The sequence below is a fragment of the Pseudopodoces humilis genome, chromosome 1, assembly GCF_049639895.1.
Source record: "Pseudopodoces humilis isolate 2021_Gansu_Grassland_sample_001 chromosome 1, ASM4963989v1, whole genome shotgun sequence".
Classification (NCBI taxonomy): domain Eukaryota; kingdom Metazoa; phylum Chordata; class Aves; order Passeriformes; family Paridae; genus Pseudopodoces; species Pseudopodoces humilis.
The window spans coordinates 7,729,269-7,745,986 of record NC_142200.1 but is presented as its reverse complement, the minus strand read 5'-3'; the positions used below and the strand labels follow the sequence as shown (position 1 = coordinate 7,745,986).

Sequence of the window (16,718 nt, the reverse complement as noted above, 5' to 3'; positions counted from 1 at the left end):
ATTTGGATATATAATGTCTGCTCTAACCCTGGTAATTCAAGCCAGTGTTTTGCCTCTTGATTCTGAGATACAAAGTCTGCATGTATAAATGAGTCTTGGGATGTGATGGTGCAAGGGCAGGTCAGCCTGTCTGGGATATGGTTTTTAATTTTCAGTTCATAATGGAAAGATATTAACCATGAACTTCACTCTGTCCATCTCAGCCTTTCCCAAGTCAGAGAGGCCAAGTGGATCTCAAATTTGCTTATCAGTTTTTAGCCCTTTTTTATAATATGGGTAAAATATGAATGTCATTGGAATGCCACAATCTACTGTTAAAATTTCTATGGTAGCTAAATGAATGTAATTATTTTAATTATGATTTAGCCAATGCAGAGCTATAGACATGAATTTTAGCATTTGCTCTTTGAATACTTGGGAAGTTCAATTTTTTTCTCATAGAGCACATGTAAGGAAGCTGGACAAATGAGCCTGTTTTCACTGTACAGGAACATGTAATTTTGCTGTGACAAATGTAAAGGTCCACTGAACTGAGCTATTCAATCATGTCCTTTTGGGGAGCCCAAAGGACAGCATGGGCTGAATAATGCATGAGCACACTGGAGTCTTCCAGTCTGGAGCTGTATCCCAGTTTAAGGCTTTGTGGAAGAAGTAGCATCAGGTCTCAGAAAAAAAGGCCTGGCTGGAAGTCTTTCCTTGGTAATGTAATTTGCTAAGCTTTCAGAGTCTTCACTTCATGAATTTTTATCCATCTTCAGGCTTAACAATCAAAATTTTGCTGTGATAACATAAAACCGTCTTTTAATCGACCAGAGTTCAATATGAAAGCAAAGATTGGACTCCTACCATTTGATTACTTAACCAGTACTTGAATATGAGAAAGTTAAACTGATTTTTCCAATTTTGTTTTTCTTTTTCCTTTCAGTCACGCTTAAAAGTTCTGTGAAGAGCTTCTACACACGTGTACCATTCCAGAAAGTAACTGAATTCTCAGTGAGGAATAAGACTGACATGAGCAGAAAAGCTGTTTCAGACGGGTAGGACAAGAATGTTCCTTTGTTCTCCCTCGAATTTGAACCATGATTGGAATTCCAAGGCCGTGTTATGCAGATAAAGAAAATCAGAAGTATTGATCCAAGAATTGTGTTGTTTGAGAGTATTTAACAAAAAAAAGATAGCATATGGTTTAAAGGAGATTTATAAGTGAGTTATAAATAATAAATGATATCATTATTTATTATAGACATGAAAATTGTTACTTATAATACTATTAATTACTAGTTGGCCAGTTAAATCTCTTAACAATGATGCGCCAAATCAATTTATGCTGATATTTTTAGGGCAGATATCAAAATCATAATCTAAATGAATACATGTAGTCTGGTAGGTGTATACTAATCAAGCATAGTTTTATCTACATAAGGAAAATGCATGGAAGTGTGTATGTATGCTGTCTCTTCAGCCTTACTGTGAAAGGCGCCTCTACAGGTTCTCAGTGTCTGATATGTCTAATGATACCGTGGATAATACTTTTCCTTTCCTAGGTTTTTTGAGTGTGAGCGTTGGTGTGATGCTGATCCCTGTTGCACAGGATTTGGCTTTTTTAATGATTCCCAGCTGTCAGGTATTTCCCCCCTGTTTTTATTTTTAAAATAACTTCAGTCTTTCTTCATTATCCAGATTTTACCCTTCTTTTGCTCTGAAGTGCACTTTACAAGCCCTTTCAGATCTCATGCACCTCCCTTCAGCACCTTTTCAAGTAACCATAACCATTTCTAGTTCAGCCCAAAGACACGTTCCACATTTCAGAAATTATTAAGAAAACTTCATGAGAATGAGTCATTAAAAGGCTGCAGTTCCAACAGCATAAAATAAAGCTCCAGTTTTTTCTCATTCATCAATTCTCTTCAAAAGTGTTGCTTGACTTCTTTTAGTGATTTTTTTTCCCTTTTATGTTGTTTCATTTTTTAAAGCCTAAAGGACTGATTACTGAAATTAGGTGCATGCAAACACATAATGCCTGTAGATACTGTGGGGTGATTTAGCCTTTTGGCTTTCTTGGTTGTCTGACCTTCTCTGGTCCCAGAGTTTATTCTTCTGCTTGAGGAAGAAAGTCTTTAGCTGATGTTGAAATTTGGATACCACCCAGCTCAAAGTCAATGAAATAGATTTTCATATGTTACTAAAAATTCAGATTTAGGCCACAGAAATATGTAACTTTGGTTTTGGTGAAGTCATGTGCTAATCAACTCTCCCTGAAGTCATTAGAATGTGCTGTTTTTATAATGCATTTTGGAATTTCAAACACTTCAGAAATGCATATTTTTAATTTCTTTTTTTGTTGAACAGATAAAATTTTCATATGGTCAAAAATGAGTAGCTTAGAAAATTAATCCAGTGTAGTTTAGATAAGAATTAATGTGCAAATAAAAAATAGTTGACAGTTTTCATACCTCCTTATGATCATATGAAATTTGAAGTCTTAACTGAATATGACTTAGAGTTTCTTTAAATACTTCTAAAATAAATAAAAAAATTAAGGCACTCAACTTGCAAAATGGACACAGTTTGAGTTTATCTGATTAATATTTAACATCTATGACATTTCAGACATCCAGTCTTGGTACTCATATAGTCAAGAGAACTTTCAGTAGTGATTTTAACATGAGCTGAAATCTTCAATGAAACTGTGTTTCAAACCCTCCATATTTCTCAGGAACAAAATTATTTACACTAGGGTTTTGAAAGAATTTTTATCTTGATGTAAGTAGGAGATATGTTTCAACATTCATGCTGATTTTTAATTCAATTGACATGAAAGGGCTGCTTGCTCAGAGTCCTGACCTATGCTCAGTGAAATTCTCTGTGACTGGATTATAATGGATTTTAATGCTGGCACCCACCTTCCCTCACAATGAATTCAATGAGATTTTTCAGCACGAATTTCAATCACTTGTTGCATTTCAGGTATTTCCTTCCTTTGATTTGTAAGTCAGTTGAATTTCATTTAACACTCAGTGGAACCATGCTGTGTTCTTTTTCCTCACAGCACTATCTGGAAAAGGAAAGTTTTCCTCCTTATTTCTATAACCATGTGCATCCTTGGCAGGTGGAAAGATCGTGTGCGTGACTCTGAACAGCCTTGGCATCCAGACGTGTGCTGAGGAAAGAACAAGTGCTTGGCACATTTCAAACTGCAGTTCACCAGATGCTGAAGTCAAAATACACCCATTTGGCTGGTATCAAAAGCCTGGTAAGTGATGCAGGACACACGACCTTTCTAATGGGATTCTGCACACTGAAGCTTATTATTTAGCTTCAGTGTATAAAAATTCCAGCTTCCAGCTGCAGGATCCATTTGCAAGGACCACAAATAGACCAGGCAAACAAGTATGTGCAAAGGAAAGGTGCAATTTAATATCCATTTTAATACAAAAGGAATAGCAATACCTCAAAGATGTATAATTTAATTTCTTAGATTCTATTGGAAACTTGTGGCCAATGTCAGAATTCAAATATATTTTGCCTCACTGTGCAGTCCTGGTCAGGAAGTCATCTTTTGTTTCTCACTCACTGGCTTATGGTTTCACCATCCATGTGGCTGCATAACCTCAAAAGGCTTGGGTTTGCTACAGAATTTAAAATTAACTTTTGGTTGTTTTGGTAAAGAAAGGACCAAGACAAAATTCCGAAGTAGGCCTATATTTTTCAAGTAGTAAGAAGCCATCAGGTGTTTAAACAGAAAAGCAGTTATGAGATGTTGCATTGTTTTCTCAGGAGGAATCAAAACCACTCCTAGTCAAGATAGATTTTATTTTCTGTGGGGAAACAAAAGCTTCATTGCTTTGTTGAAAACTTTAAATGGGTTTGCCATTTGTCACACTCCTTTTGGGCAGGTCTAGTTCTGCTTTGTTAAGCTGTGATTTAATGTAACTGAAAGAATAAGGAAAACAATTGCCCACGTGAGTTTGTCTCTCTATATGGGAGGACAGCCACGATTCCAGGGCAGAGAGCCCCCCTGGGGGCAGGTCTGGTGATGTTGACAGAATCAGGGAAAATTTTTGAATAAGATATACTTTTTTTTGCTTTTATACTCCCTCAGTTCTTGCAGAGTAGAGAAAGGCTGATAAGTGAAAGGAGGGGGGGGGGTACAAAGCATGGATATATTGTCCAGAGAATGTGATAGAAAAATAATCCAGTTAAAGCTGTGTAGAGATGGATCAGATATTGTGGCAATACATTGCATTTTACAGTGTTGATAAATAAAACCTTCATTCACACTCTAAGTGTCTGAAATATGAACCCAATGTTGAGCTTTTAAAGCCTTGCACTGTCCCTGTGCCCACAGAACCATCCATGTCCTCTTGTTAAAGGGCAGAGACAGCATGGAAGCATCATGAGAGCTGGGAAGGGGTGGGCTGAGGGTCTAGCACTGAGAGGAGGGGAACAACACCCTGATAAAGCAATGGCAGCATCCTGATGGCAGGGGGAGTTGAGATGCAGACAGGGGTGAGAGTGAAGAAGTGGTGTAGATACACTTCCATTCCTTGGAATTGTTTTCCCCTTGTTGGCAAAGAACCAACAAAAATAAAGGCTATTTCTCACATGACAGAGGGATGATGAAGAGGAGCCTGGGGTGTATGCAAAGTAGGGAATATTAGGAGAGACAGTGACATTTCCTTCTGCATCAAGGGAGTTACAGATGTGTTTCCACCACAACACACAGTAAGGCACAGCTGTTTATGCAAATGGAGATATTTACAGACAAAAATTTGTATCAGTTGTGCTGGTGTGTTGAAGGTCTGGTGAGCCAGGAAAAGGAACAAAAAAGTTCTAAAAAGGCTAAAAAGGAAAATAAAATCTGAAGGAGTGATTTGCTGCAGCAGTGGGATATTGGCATGATGCTGGGTCTGGTTGTATTCCACAGTGGTGTTGGAGGAAGGTGCTTCTGTCCCTGTGTTTCATAACAGGCTAAGTTGATGTGTGAGCTGTTTCCTGCACAGCTCTGCTTGTGGGCAATTTGTTTATGTGCAGTCAGAGCTGCAGCTCAGTCAAAAAGGAACGTAGAGTAGCATTTCAAAGAGTTTTGGATAGGCCCAGTCTTTCACTTCTGTGAATGGGAAAACCTCTGAGTTTTTAGAAACCTCTGTTACGTGCATGGGAAACACATACTGGAAGAAGTTAACAAAATCTGATCAGCCTTCATCTTCTTTAGGGATGGTCATTTATTATGTCTTAGTGGAGAATTTATAATTGGTTTGACTGGCCAAAGTGTTTTACAAAATATGAATGCACAGGGGAAATTTAATATTTATTATTTGTGATTACTAAATGTTTATGGGGAGTATCAGCAAATGAGAAGTGTTTTGTATGGAAATGAATATGAAGTTTTGGTTATGATGAATTCTTATTTGATCTTAAATTTGGAAAGTGTTGTGCTGGAAAATGCCTTGTTTCTAATGAATATTTCTGAGAAATTCCAGTTTGCAGAGAACTGGAAGCAGAGAGAATTTTGTGTCTCCCCTGGTGCAGAAACCTGAATACAGAGAGGGACATAGGAAAAACACAGAAATACTGAAATGAGGTGTTCATGACTGTATCTTAAAAAGTGTTTGTAGGAACGTTTATATACATAGAAATTTAGGGAAGTCTGGTTTCATGTATGAGCTCAAAAGGATTAGATAGCAAAGTAGCCTTGCAGCCTTACTTTTGGTGTTTGTGGGGAGAAGATTCTACATCCAGATCCAAGAAGTAATCTGAAAATATTGAGTATCAATTGCATTTTAAACCTTCAAGTATTATGGTTTTCAATTGTATTGTTTTTTTTCTGCTTTTAGCTGACTTGAAGAGCACCATTCCCAACCTGTGTCCACCTGTTAGTTTCCCACTCAGACCAGAAAGTGGTAAGTGTATTTATGAATTGAACAAAACCAAAACTAAACAAACCACCTCAAGAAAAGAAAAAAAAAAACAAAAAAAACCCCAGTAAAAATCCCCCCATCCTCTGTTTTGTACATATTGCTGAACGATAACACTATAATGAATGTGTTCCCCATGAGGTTACTCATTTAGGTATTTACCCATTTTCATTAATTGTGTATCATTTAAATGAAAAAACTGTCATGTCCACAATGCTGACCTAATTTCTCACACTCACTGACACATGAGGTCACTGAGACTGCCAAAAATATTTGGCAGGACTGATGAAAAAGAATTATTTATGAGTGTGGACGTTGCATCACTTTCCAGATACAACGGATATCTCATGTATTATTTTAAAAGTGGGTGGATCTTCTTAGTAAATGAAACTTAACTGCTGTCTTTCAGGGCTTTGTGTCTATTGCCCCCTAAAAATATATGCAAATTGTCAGCAGCTCCAGGCTTCCCTGAAGTGTTCTTTCCACAAATACACTGCATAGCTGCAAAATGCTATGTATAACAGAAAGAGGGTGCACTGGTTATTAGAAAACTCAATTTAACCCTCCAGTTATACTGAAATTGAGAAGTCACTTCCATCTCTGCCTTTGATATTCTGTAATCAGAACAAATATTTAATCTGACTGAACCTGTCTTTCTTTAAAGCATATGCAACTGAGCATGCAGGAGACTTGATATTTGCAAAGAATTTTCAATACTCAGTTTGGAATTTATTATGATCTGTCTTATCATCATATCCATAACCAGCAGTCATGATCAAGTTTGGTGTATTTTTTAGTAGAATTTGTGCTTTTAAAATGGTCACTTTAATGCAACAGAAGGAAAGCTCCTATCTTTGTAGGTAAGCAGAAATAATTTTTGTGTGAAACACTTTGAGGAGGCGGTGGGGTAGGCCTGGTGTGTAGGTTGGGAAATTCAACTCCTTTGCAAACTGTTTTTCCCATGGGATGTGGAAAACAAATTCACTAAAGCTTTCTTCCCCCCAGAGTGAAGCTTGGTAGTAATTTTGTCATTTTTCTTTAATTTTTTCTTTCTTCCTTAAATCTAGGGAAACAGTGACCTAAGCAGCACTTAAGAAAATCAGGAGATTGGGTCTTTCTGCTGTTTGCTTTTGACTCTAAAGGCTGCCCAGAAGAGTGGCCCTAGCAAGTGAGGTGCTCCTCTTTTGTAACAACCCTGATCTATCACACCCACTCCCAGGTCATCTTTCCAAATGCAGAGCAGCTAGGGATGTCTCTGGTTTGCAGAGATCTGGTTAAGCAGCCCAAGCAAGCAGAGCTTCCCACAAGGACACAGGATTCTGGGTTGGAGTGTTTGTCCTGGGGACTGATAGTGGTTAGGTGAAGTCACTTAATTACAGAGCACAGCAAGGCTGCAAGTCAAATTAGCACTGGTTTCTTAGACACTTTGGGGCTCTGACACCACCAGAGCAACATATTCAAAATGCAACTGGACACCACCTGTCCTTATTTTTGCCTCATTTCAATAGTAAAAGTACTGGTTATTAAGGTCAGATTGTTATCTGGTTGTGTCGGCAGAGGTTTTAGAAAATTTTCAAAAACGTTGCTTCCAAACATTTTATGATTTTATGTTATATTAATATGTGCTATAGAAGACTAATTGTTTTAAAGCTGGGCATCACACAAAAGCCAGCATTTACTGAATTTTGTACATTGTGGTAATGTTTGTACATGGGGATAAAAAATTTCTGTGGCTGCTCTGTGATAGCCAGATGGTGAGTGTGAGAAATTGTCACTATTTAAAGGGCACTGCCATGAGTAGATATGTGTGTGTGCGAATGTAAGCATATCTATATATATAAAAAATATAAAATTTTCCATTGAAAGATCAGAAAATACTTAAATTTGCATACTTTGCCAGAAGGCTCTGCAAAATTGTGAAGCTAATGTTATATCCAATCTAGAGTTAGATCCGGTTAACTGGAGCTCAATTAAGAGCTACATTTCATCAAAAGTTAATGCATTGACTGCCTCATTCCCTCCAGTTTGCAATGCTCAGGACGGAGTGCCCAGCACATTCCTTTCTCCCATTTGTAGTCAGGGTGCTGCTCCATTCAAAATCTGTGGTGTTTGCAGACTCAATGTGTTGTGAAGAAACCCAGATGAGCAGACTTATTTTCAGTCTGGTACTTTGCCTGTTTTACTCATTGTTCTTCTCAGCAGAGAGGGTAGAGGCATTGTGAGGCCATAAAACAACGGGAAGATCCCAACAGGAAGCCTTTTTACAAGTACAGGGATAGCAATAGGAAAGGTAGGGAAAATGTGGGGCTGCTGAATGGGGCAGGAGACCTGATGACAAAGGAAAAGGACAAGGTGCCTTCTTCACCTCAGTCATTCCTGGCAAGTCCAGCTTTCAGGATATTCAGACCAGGGGGAAGTCTGCAGCAAGGAAGTTCTTTCAGCCTTAGAGAAGGAGGGTCAGATCAGGGACAAAGCTGGACATACAAATCCAGGACTACAGAGGGAGCGGGTTAATGTCATTCTGAGGCCACTCTCAAATACCTTTGAAGGTGATGAGGGAGATACTTATTTTCTGTCTGTTCCCTAGTCTGGGGTTTGAAGAAGTTCATCAGTAGTAATCACCATAAAACATCTAGACCTTTGAATCTGCAGTGACAAAAATAATTTTCAGGAGCAACTTCTTTTCATGTCTTGTCATAGACCAGCCTGCAGCCACTAGGGAGAGGCAAGAAAAGACCCTTCCCAATGTAAGGACAATCCTGGGAGAGACACAACAAAAGGAGAGGGTCAGGGTTCTTCCTGTTCTTTGTCTTGACCAGAATGTTCTTCCAGCAGCCCATTGCAGCCCTGTGATTTCTCTCAAAAGCCTGAGGCTCCAGTGAGCTTTTTCCAAATTATTGCCCCTACAAACAACACTGCTGTGTGTTTCTAACATTCACGAGATACACATTAGTCTGTGAAAAAGGGGAATTAGTGCTCTGTAGTGGCTGTAGCCCCCTGCTCTCTAGCAGGAGGGAGGTGAATTGCACAGTGTCTTTTACCTGGATTCTCATGGATTAGTTGTTGCTTCAGCATATTTTGCCTACTTGCAAAAGCCTTTCTGCTACAAGGCTAAAGTTTGCAAGTTGTCTCATCTCCAGGCTGCAGAGGGTTTAACCACATGGTTTTCATATTTAACTGAATGAATTCTTCCATTTACTTCTGTACACCTGTGGCATGGAGCAAAGCATGCTCCTGCTGCTCTGTTGTAATTTCCACATAGTTTCTGTGATCTGAGAAGTGGTGCTTAAAAAATTAATAGCCTGAACTGACTGGGAAAGTCTGACTTGTTATGTTTGGAGCATTTTTTTCCCCCTGTAGAAGTTCATCTGCTGTGATGACACTGAGTAAGGAACCATCTGTAGGGAGCTTCAGGTACAATCTGTGACCTTCACCAATGGGAGAACAGATGTTATTTTAAGACTTCCCATGCTGAAAATGCTCAAATGTCATCCTGCAGTCTTGGTTTACTTAGGCTGGTATTTAAATAACAACTCTGCTCAGTTGTGTGAATATGGTGGACTGTCTTATAAAGAGAAAACAGCCAGGTCTCATAATTAGGTTTGAGATGGAACTTCCTGCAGCCAGCTGAAAGCTAGGCAAGATAAGAAAACAGTTTTTTTAATGATATATTTTTGTATTGTTATTTTCCAAATATGCAAGCTGTTTTTCAAACAGTTTATGCGCAAGGTTTGATTTTTGGATATTTTTATGTGTTTGCAAATTAGTCTTAAAGAAGCAAAACAATCCATGAGACATATTATGTGAATTTATAGAAGGAATACTTGTGCTTAAAGCAGACTGGAGAGCCTGAAAATACTCCTGTGTGTGTGGGAAGAGCAACCCTGATGACTTTTGACTTGGTTACAGGATTTATTAGTTGTACACAGTAATTACCTAGACTTTAATGAATATTTTTGTCTTCAGTTCTAACTAGAACATGTCTATCTGCTTTAGATTTGGCAGCTGTTAGGAGGCAGTGGCCCTTACAGGGTGGCTCCTGCATGGCCCTATGGATTACATACAGATCATGTGTATGTAATCAAATATTTAATTGAGATTAAATCCATGCAAATTAAGTAATTAATTGAGAAACCACACAGGCATGTGGATGAAGGATCTGTTAGGCCCTTGCTGTTCCTGCCTCCTGTGACCCCCTAATGATTTATAGTCATTCCCTTCAGGCAGGACTGAGCAGAGCAGTGGCTGCAGGATATTCCAACATGAGAATACATTTCCCAGCGGGCTGTGTCTGCACATGGGATGTTTCCATTCTCAAGAGAGATGCTGACTTTGGTGATTAATAGTATCCTTTATCTTCCTGGTTTTCCACAATGTTGAATATTTTTCAGAGACATCCTTGGTGTGAAACAAAGACAGCCTTAATTTTACCCAATTTTGGGAACTGATTTGCCATGCTCCCACACAGAAAATTTGATCTCTGATGTGGAATTATCCCATCTTTGGTTTTAAGTTTGATTTTTATTGTTTGTAAAATGAGGATTTTAGCCTTTTGAAAACAGCTTATTTTAAACCTGGATAAATACCTAGTACATTTTTAATATCCCCTTACTATATCATTTGCTATAATTGGCACTGCTAAAGGAGACAGAAAGCTTGTATTTAACAGGATCATAGTGAGATTGCTCCATGCTAAAGGCCATAAATACACAGTTGTTATTTTTGAGACTTGTCTGAGGTGTGATTACTGTTATTATGCAGCAGTTTAAAGAAAATCACTCATTTTGAATTATACAAATCTCAATGGATCAACAAAAATGAGAAGTAGTTATATTTTAGGAAGAGTATATTTTCTGCAGGTCCACTCTGTGCTGATGATTTGCTAGCTTTGGAGATAGTTGGTATACAGACAGGTTAGCAATCTGTTGAAAAAAACCTCTGGAAATTAAGAATAGAATAGAATAGAATAGAATAGAATAGAATAGAATAGAATAGAATAGAATAGAATAGAATAGAATAGAATAGAATAGAATGCAGTAAGTTCAGTCTGCAAGCATGTTTTGGGTTTGAGTCAGGGGTATTAAATATGGCTCACAAATTTCAGAATTAAGATCAGAATTTGTATTTCAAACATAAATCAGGCATACTGAACCTCAGATTTACCTCCTCAACTTCACAAGTTTTTTTTTAAATTTAACTTGTGATTTTAATGCACTTCTGTATCTCTGTTTTACTTATATCAAGTGTTAAATTTTACAGCAAACTCGCAATTGATGCCCCTTTTCTTCCACTGAAGTCAGTGATGAAATTTTTGTTGACATTATGACAAGGATTTTATAATCTTATTGCCTGTGAGAGTGGGAGGCTGAACTTGGTGTCTCCAGGAAATCTATTCCAGTCTTGTGATCTCGTGACTGGAGTGGGAACAGAGTAAGACCAGTGTGAGTCTTTTTGCAAATCCAGTCTTAAATCTTGCCTACCCAAACAAGAACATCTGGAAGAGAGAGGTTCTCTATATGGGAGATCTCTAATTTTGCAATAAGAGTTACAGGGATGGCTGGATCCAGAGGGCTGTAATTATCCAATGAAAGCCTTAGCCAAAATGTGGGTTGGGAGGTCAGTGCTTAACCTATATATAAATCAGAAATGTCTTCCAGCCATCAGGTGCACTGTGCACTGCCAGTAGCACAGGGCCAGTCTGTGAACACAGTTTCTATGTGAGGCAAATTTACATCAGCCGTGGAAAGTTGTGTTTTGCTCATGGAATGAAGTGGGTGTGCATGGCTGTGGGCACTGCTGGATCTGCCTTCAGGAGAAGGGAAGAACCAAGTAATATCCAAAATCTCTCTAGCAGCTCACTGCTGATTGTCAATGTCCACAGTGGTGCCGTGCATGGCTCTGGGTTAAGGAGTTTTGCTCTGTTGTTAAAATAAGCATTAATGTCTCTGCATCTCTCTGCATCTGAAGTCAGCTGGGCAAAAATAGGGAAGAGGAAAAAACTGTGAGTCTCAGCATTTAAACCTGACCTGAGATCATGAATGCATTGTCCAGGACAGAGTACGAAAAAAAAAACTCCAAAAAGCTAAACCCATACCAAATCCAAAGAACCTTGCATGTGGGAGGTGCCAAGGGTCACTTCTTGATTTGTGGCAATGAATAATCAGTTTAGATAGGATTGTATGAGCTGTGGATGTTTGCATCATGAGTGGTCACTCTTCCATGCCTGCACGGGCTGCCAAGTGCCCAGTGTGCCTCATATGTGTATAAGGTATGCTCCTGACTTGGCTCTACCCACATAAAGGGATAAAATAAATTTCTGGTGTAGAAGTACAAAGTTTATCTTGTGAAATAGGTATAGAAGGCAAAATTCAAGCATCAGAGGTGTAAATCCAAAAAGTTGTTTTTTTTTTTTTTGTGGATTCATTTTGAATTTCCTTCCTGAGGGGGCAAGGACCCCTCTGAATGTTTGGCCTGTTGGATATGAAGGCAAATGAGGATGATGAGACTTGCTCGAGGTCACTTGGTGAGTCAGGGATGCTACAGGAAGAGAATCTGGGGAAACATCTTCCAAAACCACTGGTGCATCCAGACTTTTTGTGTTACAGTGGAATCCAGACTCTCTTTTGAAAGAACCACAGCTGGTAATTTCAAGCTTTGTGTTTGACCCTAGAGAGATTTTGCATGTTCCAGCAGTAGGTAGTTCTCAGCTGCTGGTACTGTAGATAGCACAGGATGGCAACATTGCTCTTAGGTAAAAACAAACTTTGAGTCATATTGATAAAAGAAATCTTGTTCTTCAGAAAAACAAAAACAAAAGCACAAACTGAGAACATAAATTGGTAAGGTTCAATCTGGAAAAGAAAGGCCTGGGGGGATCAGGTAATGCAGGCAGAAAATCTCTGGAGGGGATGCAATGGTTAATTCTCCATCACTTAAAACTGATGTCTATTTTTAAGAATCTTTCTAAATAAGTGCCACAAAGTATCACCCTAGATGTAGAGGCTGAAGTTTTCTAACATAGGTCATGCAACAACTCACAGTAGGTGTTTCTAAAAAAGAGAAAACATTGACAATATGAAAAACTGTCACTTCCACATGACTAAAATCACTCTCTTCCTCTAAAATAATTGAATAGTCAGTCCTTAAAGGGAAGAAAGAAATCCAGTGCAGTGAATCTGTTACACAAGTCAAGCTGTGGCTGCAGGGTCACTGCTCCTGAACAGTTCAGATCCCCTCTGAATGTAGCACTGGTGATGACTTTGCCTCTCTGTGACTCAAATAAGTTTGTGGTGTTAACAATAAGCAGTGCAACACCAAATTAACCTAAATTTCTACTTAGCTGGAGACTTTCACCCTCTCTCTCTCAGAAAGTTGCTCAGAACTATAAGAGGAATGAAATGATTTTGGTTGTAAAGGACCCGTGGAGCCCAGTCCTGCTTTCTTGCCTCTAGTTCAAAATGTGAACTTTGTGAAGCTCCGTGGAATAGAGGGTCAGTTCATCACTCTATCAGATGTTTTCTTCAGCAAGAGGATGGCAAAGGAACCAAGCCCTAAGGCAACCACCTTGGAAATGGTGGTAGCACATCAGTTTTTTTCAGCTTGTCCTTCATGAGATAACTCATACTTGAGGTTTACACTTCTTAGGGAAGGATTTACCCTGCAAAAGAAAAGACTTTTTTCATCATTGTAGAGTCTTGAATTGTGGCAGTTGCTCTGCATTGTAGTGAATTATACAATAGTTATGAAATTGATTTTATTCACTGCCTATTTGCTCAAGGAAGGATGCAACCAGCCATGTCTGTGATGTGTTTTGGGTCTTGGGTTTTCATCAACTGGACAAGTGTGTCAACACCAGGACTTTCAAGTTGACTGTATGGACCCCCGACCTCAGCCTGATGTCTGATGTTGAGTGCTGTGGTCAAACTGTCTTTCTATGAGAGGGGCAGAAAGGAAACTTTGGCCATCTTTGCAAGTCACTGATTTCTCAGTAGAATAAAAGAAATGTTTAATAAAATGACAGGTCATGACTTTTGCATCTGTGTGGGTCAATGAGGTCAAAGGCAAGAGCTGCTCACCAGGAATGGCAAAGGAACTGCTGACTCTGTTCTGTCCTCACCCTACAATTACATGGAGAGGGCAACACCAACCCACTGTTTAGGACTCAGTGGCCACAGCAGGGCCTTTTGCTTCTAAAACATATTGAACTTCTGAAAGAAACTAAAATAATTAAAGGCTCATTCTGTCCCAAACCCTTTTTGTCTTCTGTGTGCAAAATTGGGAGTTCTCAGATATTTTTATCTGTTTGTGTATGAGAAAAGACTGTGGTATTTCTTTAAAATATAGTTTGAGACAGAAGGACAATTCTTGAGGAATACCAGAGTTAGTACGTATGTGTATATGCATGCTCACACAAGTGCATGGATGTTAAATGAATATATGGGAATATACATATATGTAATACACATGATTATATTTATACATATGCACATATTTGTGTATATATATATGGCTATGAAATTGAGTGAAATCTTAATTATGTAGAAGTTACATGACATTAAAACTGTTCATACAAATTAATATAATTATGTCCACAAAATCAAATTAAAATGATCAAATTAACCTCCATTTACTTTCCAAGAAGTTAGTGGTTGTACCTATTCAGGAACTTACATGCAAATATATAACCCATGCCCTGTAATGTAATTAGGGCTGGTCAGAAACCTTTTATTTTAGTCAGTTGGATTTACCTTCAAACCTGGATAAAGCTGCCCTGGATTTGCCTTTTTCTTTATTAAATACCTTTGTAAACCAATTAATATCTGACCTTTGAACATGGGATTGGACCTTCAAGTCAATCAAAGGCCTTTGAATATTTAATTTATTCTCAGTTGATGCAAAGGAAGATGACACTTGTTCATTGAGGAACTCCCCAATGCTTTAAACTATATATTAGTTTCCTCTGAAATTTTTACTGCTCCTTCTAGTCATATTTTCTATTTATGGTTCATTTTACAGAGTATGTGGATGCATGGCAACCCTTAAATGTGTCATCTGTTCTCATGGATTCATCCGTCTCAAACTTTGAAGTTGTGCATGTTAGCAGAGATATATCCAATGACTTCTCCACTGCCAGAGATTTTTGCCTGTCTGGTAAGAAATGGTCATACAGAAAATACTGACTTGTAAGCCTGAAATCCAAGAGCAGCTTTTCCATTTCTGATATAGATACATTGTTTTCAAAGACTATCCCACTGTTTCCTAATCTGAGAGAGGGGGTCTGAAGTTGTTTAATTAAAGAGAGGTGCAGCAGATATAAAATGCCCTACAGTAATTAGGTAATTTTGACACTTTTTGGGCACAGAGATCTCTTACTTCTCCAGGCATTGTACAGCTGGGAGAATATTATAACAAAGACTTAAAGCAATGATGTTTTGCTTTTCTAAAGTGCCACTTCCATTTCCTAAATGCACCTGCCATTATCTAAAGGAGCCTGTGGCAGTGGTGTGTGAGGGAGGGTTAACTGAGAGCTAGGAGGAAGCAGGGATTGAGCCGTACCAGCAAACAGAATTACTGCAAAGAGAATTACTTCAATCTACAGCCTGACTAAAGAGAAAGAGTCCTTAGTTTCACATGGCTGGGAAATCCTCAGTGCCACAGTGGTAGAAATAAGGGAAAATTCCCATTTACTCGCTAGGGACAGTTGGAATTCAGATGAGGTTATGAGCACTTTACTAGATGATGTCTTTCTCCTTCTAAAACCTGTGATAATAGTTCTTTTTGCTGCATTATTCCATTTTAAGGCCAATATAACCTTCTGTCCTTTGGCTATTTTGGAGAATGTTCTGGGCCTTTGAGGACATTTATGTCCCATTACTCTGAATTACATTAAATCCTTGTTGCTTCACCTGTTGTAAAACCTTTCTTTTAAGAACAGTTTAACACTGTCATGCAAAATATAACATTTTTACCTGCTCTTTTTCTTCATGCCTCACCTCACAGCTTGTTCAAAGAACCAGTCATGTATAGTGGTTACTCTGGAAATCCAGCCTTCAGCAGTAAGGTGCATTTTCTACCCTGACACCCAGATATGCAGACATGGCCTGCAAGGGCACAGCTGCTGGGTTTTACTCAAAGAACCTGCTGCCTATATCTATAGGAGACAAGGTAAGAACGGGTTAGAGCTGTCGAGGAAGGACCTCACCTGTGGTGGTCTGTGCACAACTCTTGTGAATGGGGGACTGAGGAATTCCTCACCTCAAAAATCAATGTGGATGTCTCCTGGACACTTGTCCATGGCTGTTTCAGAGCAGTTACTGTTAAGGGGATGGGAAAAATGTCCCCAAATACTGTTTTAAAAATGCATGAAATAGTAGTGTTACCCTCTGGTGTTGAAGCAGGCATAACAGAGGAAGTCTAGTTTATGAAAGATATTTTGAAAGCGCAGAATAGTAAAACCAAACAACAACAGTAATGCAAGTCCAGCTCTTAGCTTTTCATCTGCAGAAGATGCTTTGATATGCTCTTCCTTTTAAGCTTGGAGAATAACACTAGGAGTGTTGAAAAGCCACTGTCAATTGAAAGTACTGAGGAAAATCTCTAGAGAAAACAAAGAAAACAAACAGATATCCCTGCTCCCTAAGCAGGATGAAATAATTGTTTAAAAAAGTGAAAATTATTTAAGAAAGAAAAAGAAGTTGTGTAGACAGTATAGATAAGTAAAAATTCTGTTGTTTGGTTACATACTTATTTGAAAATGTAAGTTTTGTTTGGTTTATTCCCCTTGATTTTTAAAGAGACTGC

General features: G+C 38.5%; 1 protein-coding gene across 1 annotated transcript in view; it reads left to right on the top strand.

The window, feature by feature from the left end:
• Positions 1-16,718, top strand: part of TG (thyroglobulin) — a 145,637-nt gene that overhangs the window by 53,065 nt on the left and 75,854 nt on the right. Inside the window, exons 32-37 of the mRNA XM_088062023.1 lie at positions 926-1,037; positions 1,545-1,624; positions 3,110-3,253; positions 5,838-5,903; positions 14,934-15,068; positions 15,918-16,082. Coding sequence (XP_087918149.1) covers positions 926-1,037; positions 1,545-1,624; positions 3,110-3,253; positions 5,838-5,903; positions 14,934-15,068; positions 15,918-16,082 — 702 coding nt within the window. The remainder of the gene's footprint in view (positions 1-925; positions 1,038-1,544; positions 1,625-3,109; positions 3,254-5,837; positions 5,904-14,933; positions 15,069-15,917; positions 16,083-16,718) is intronic.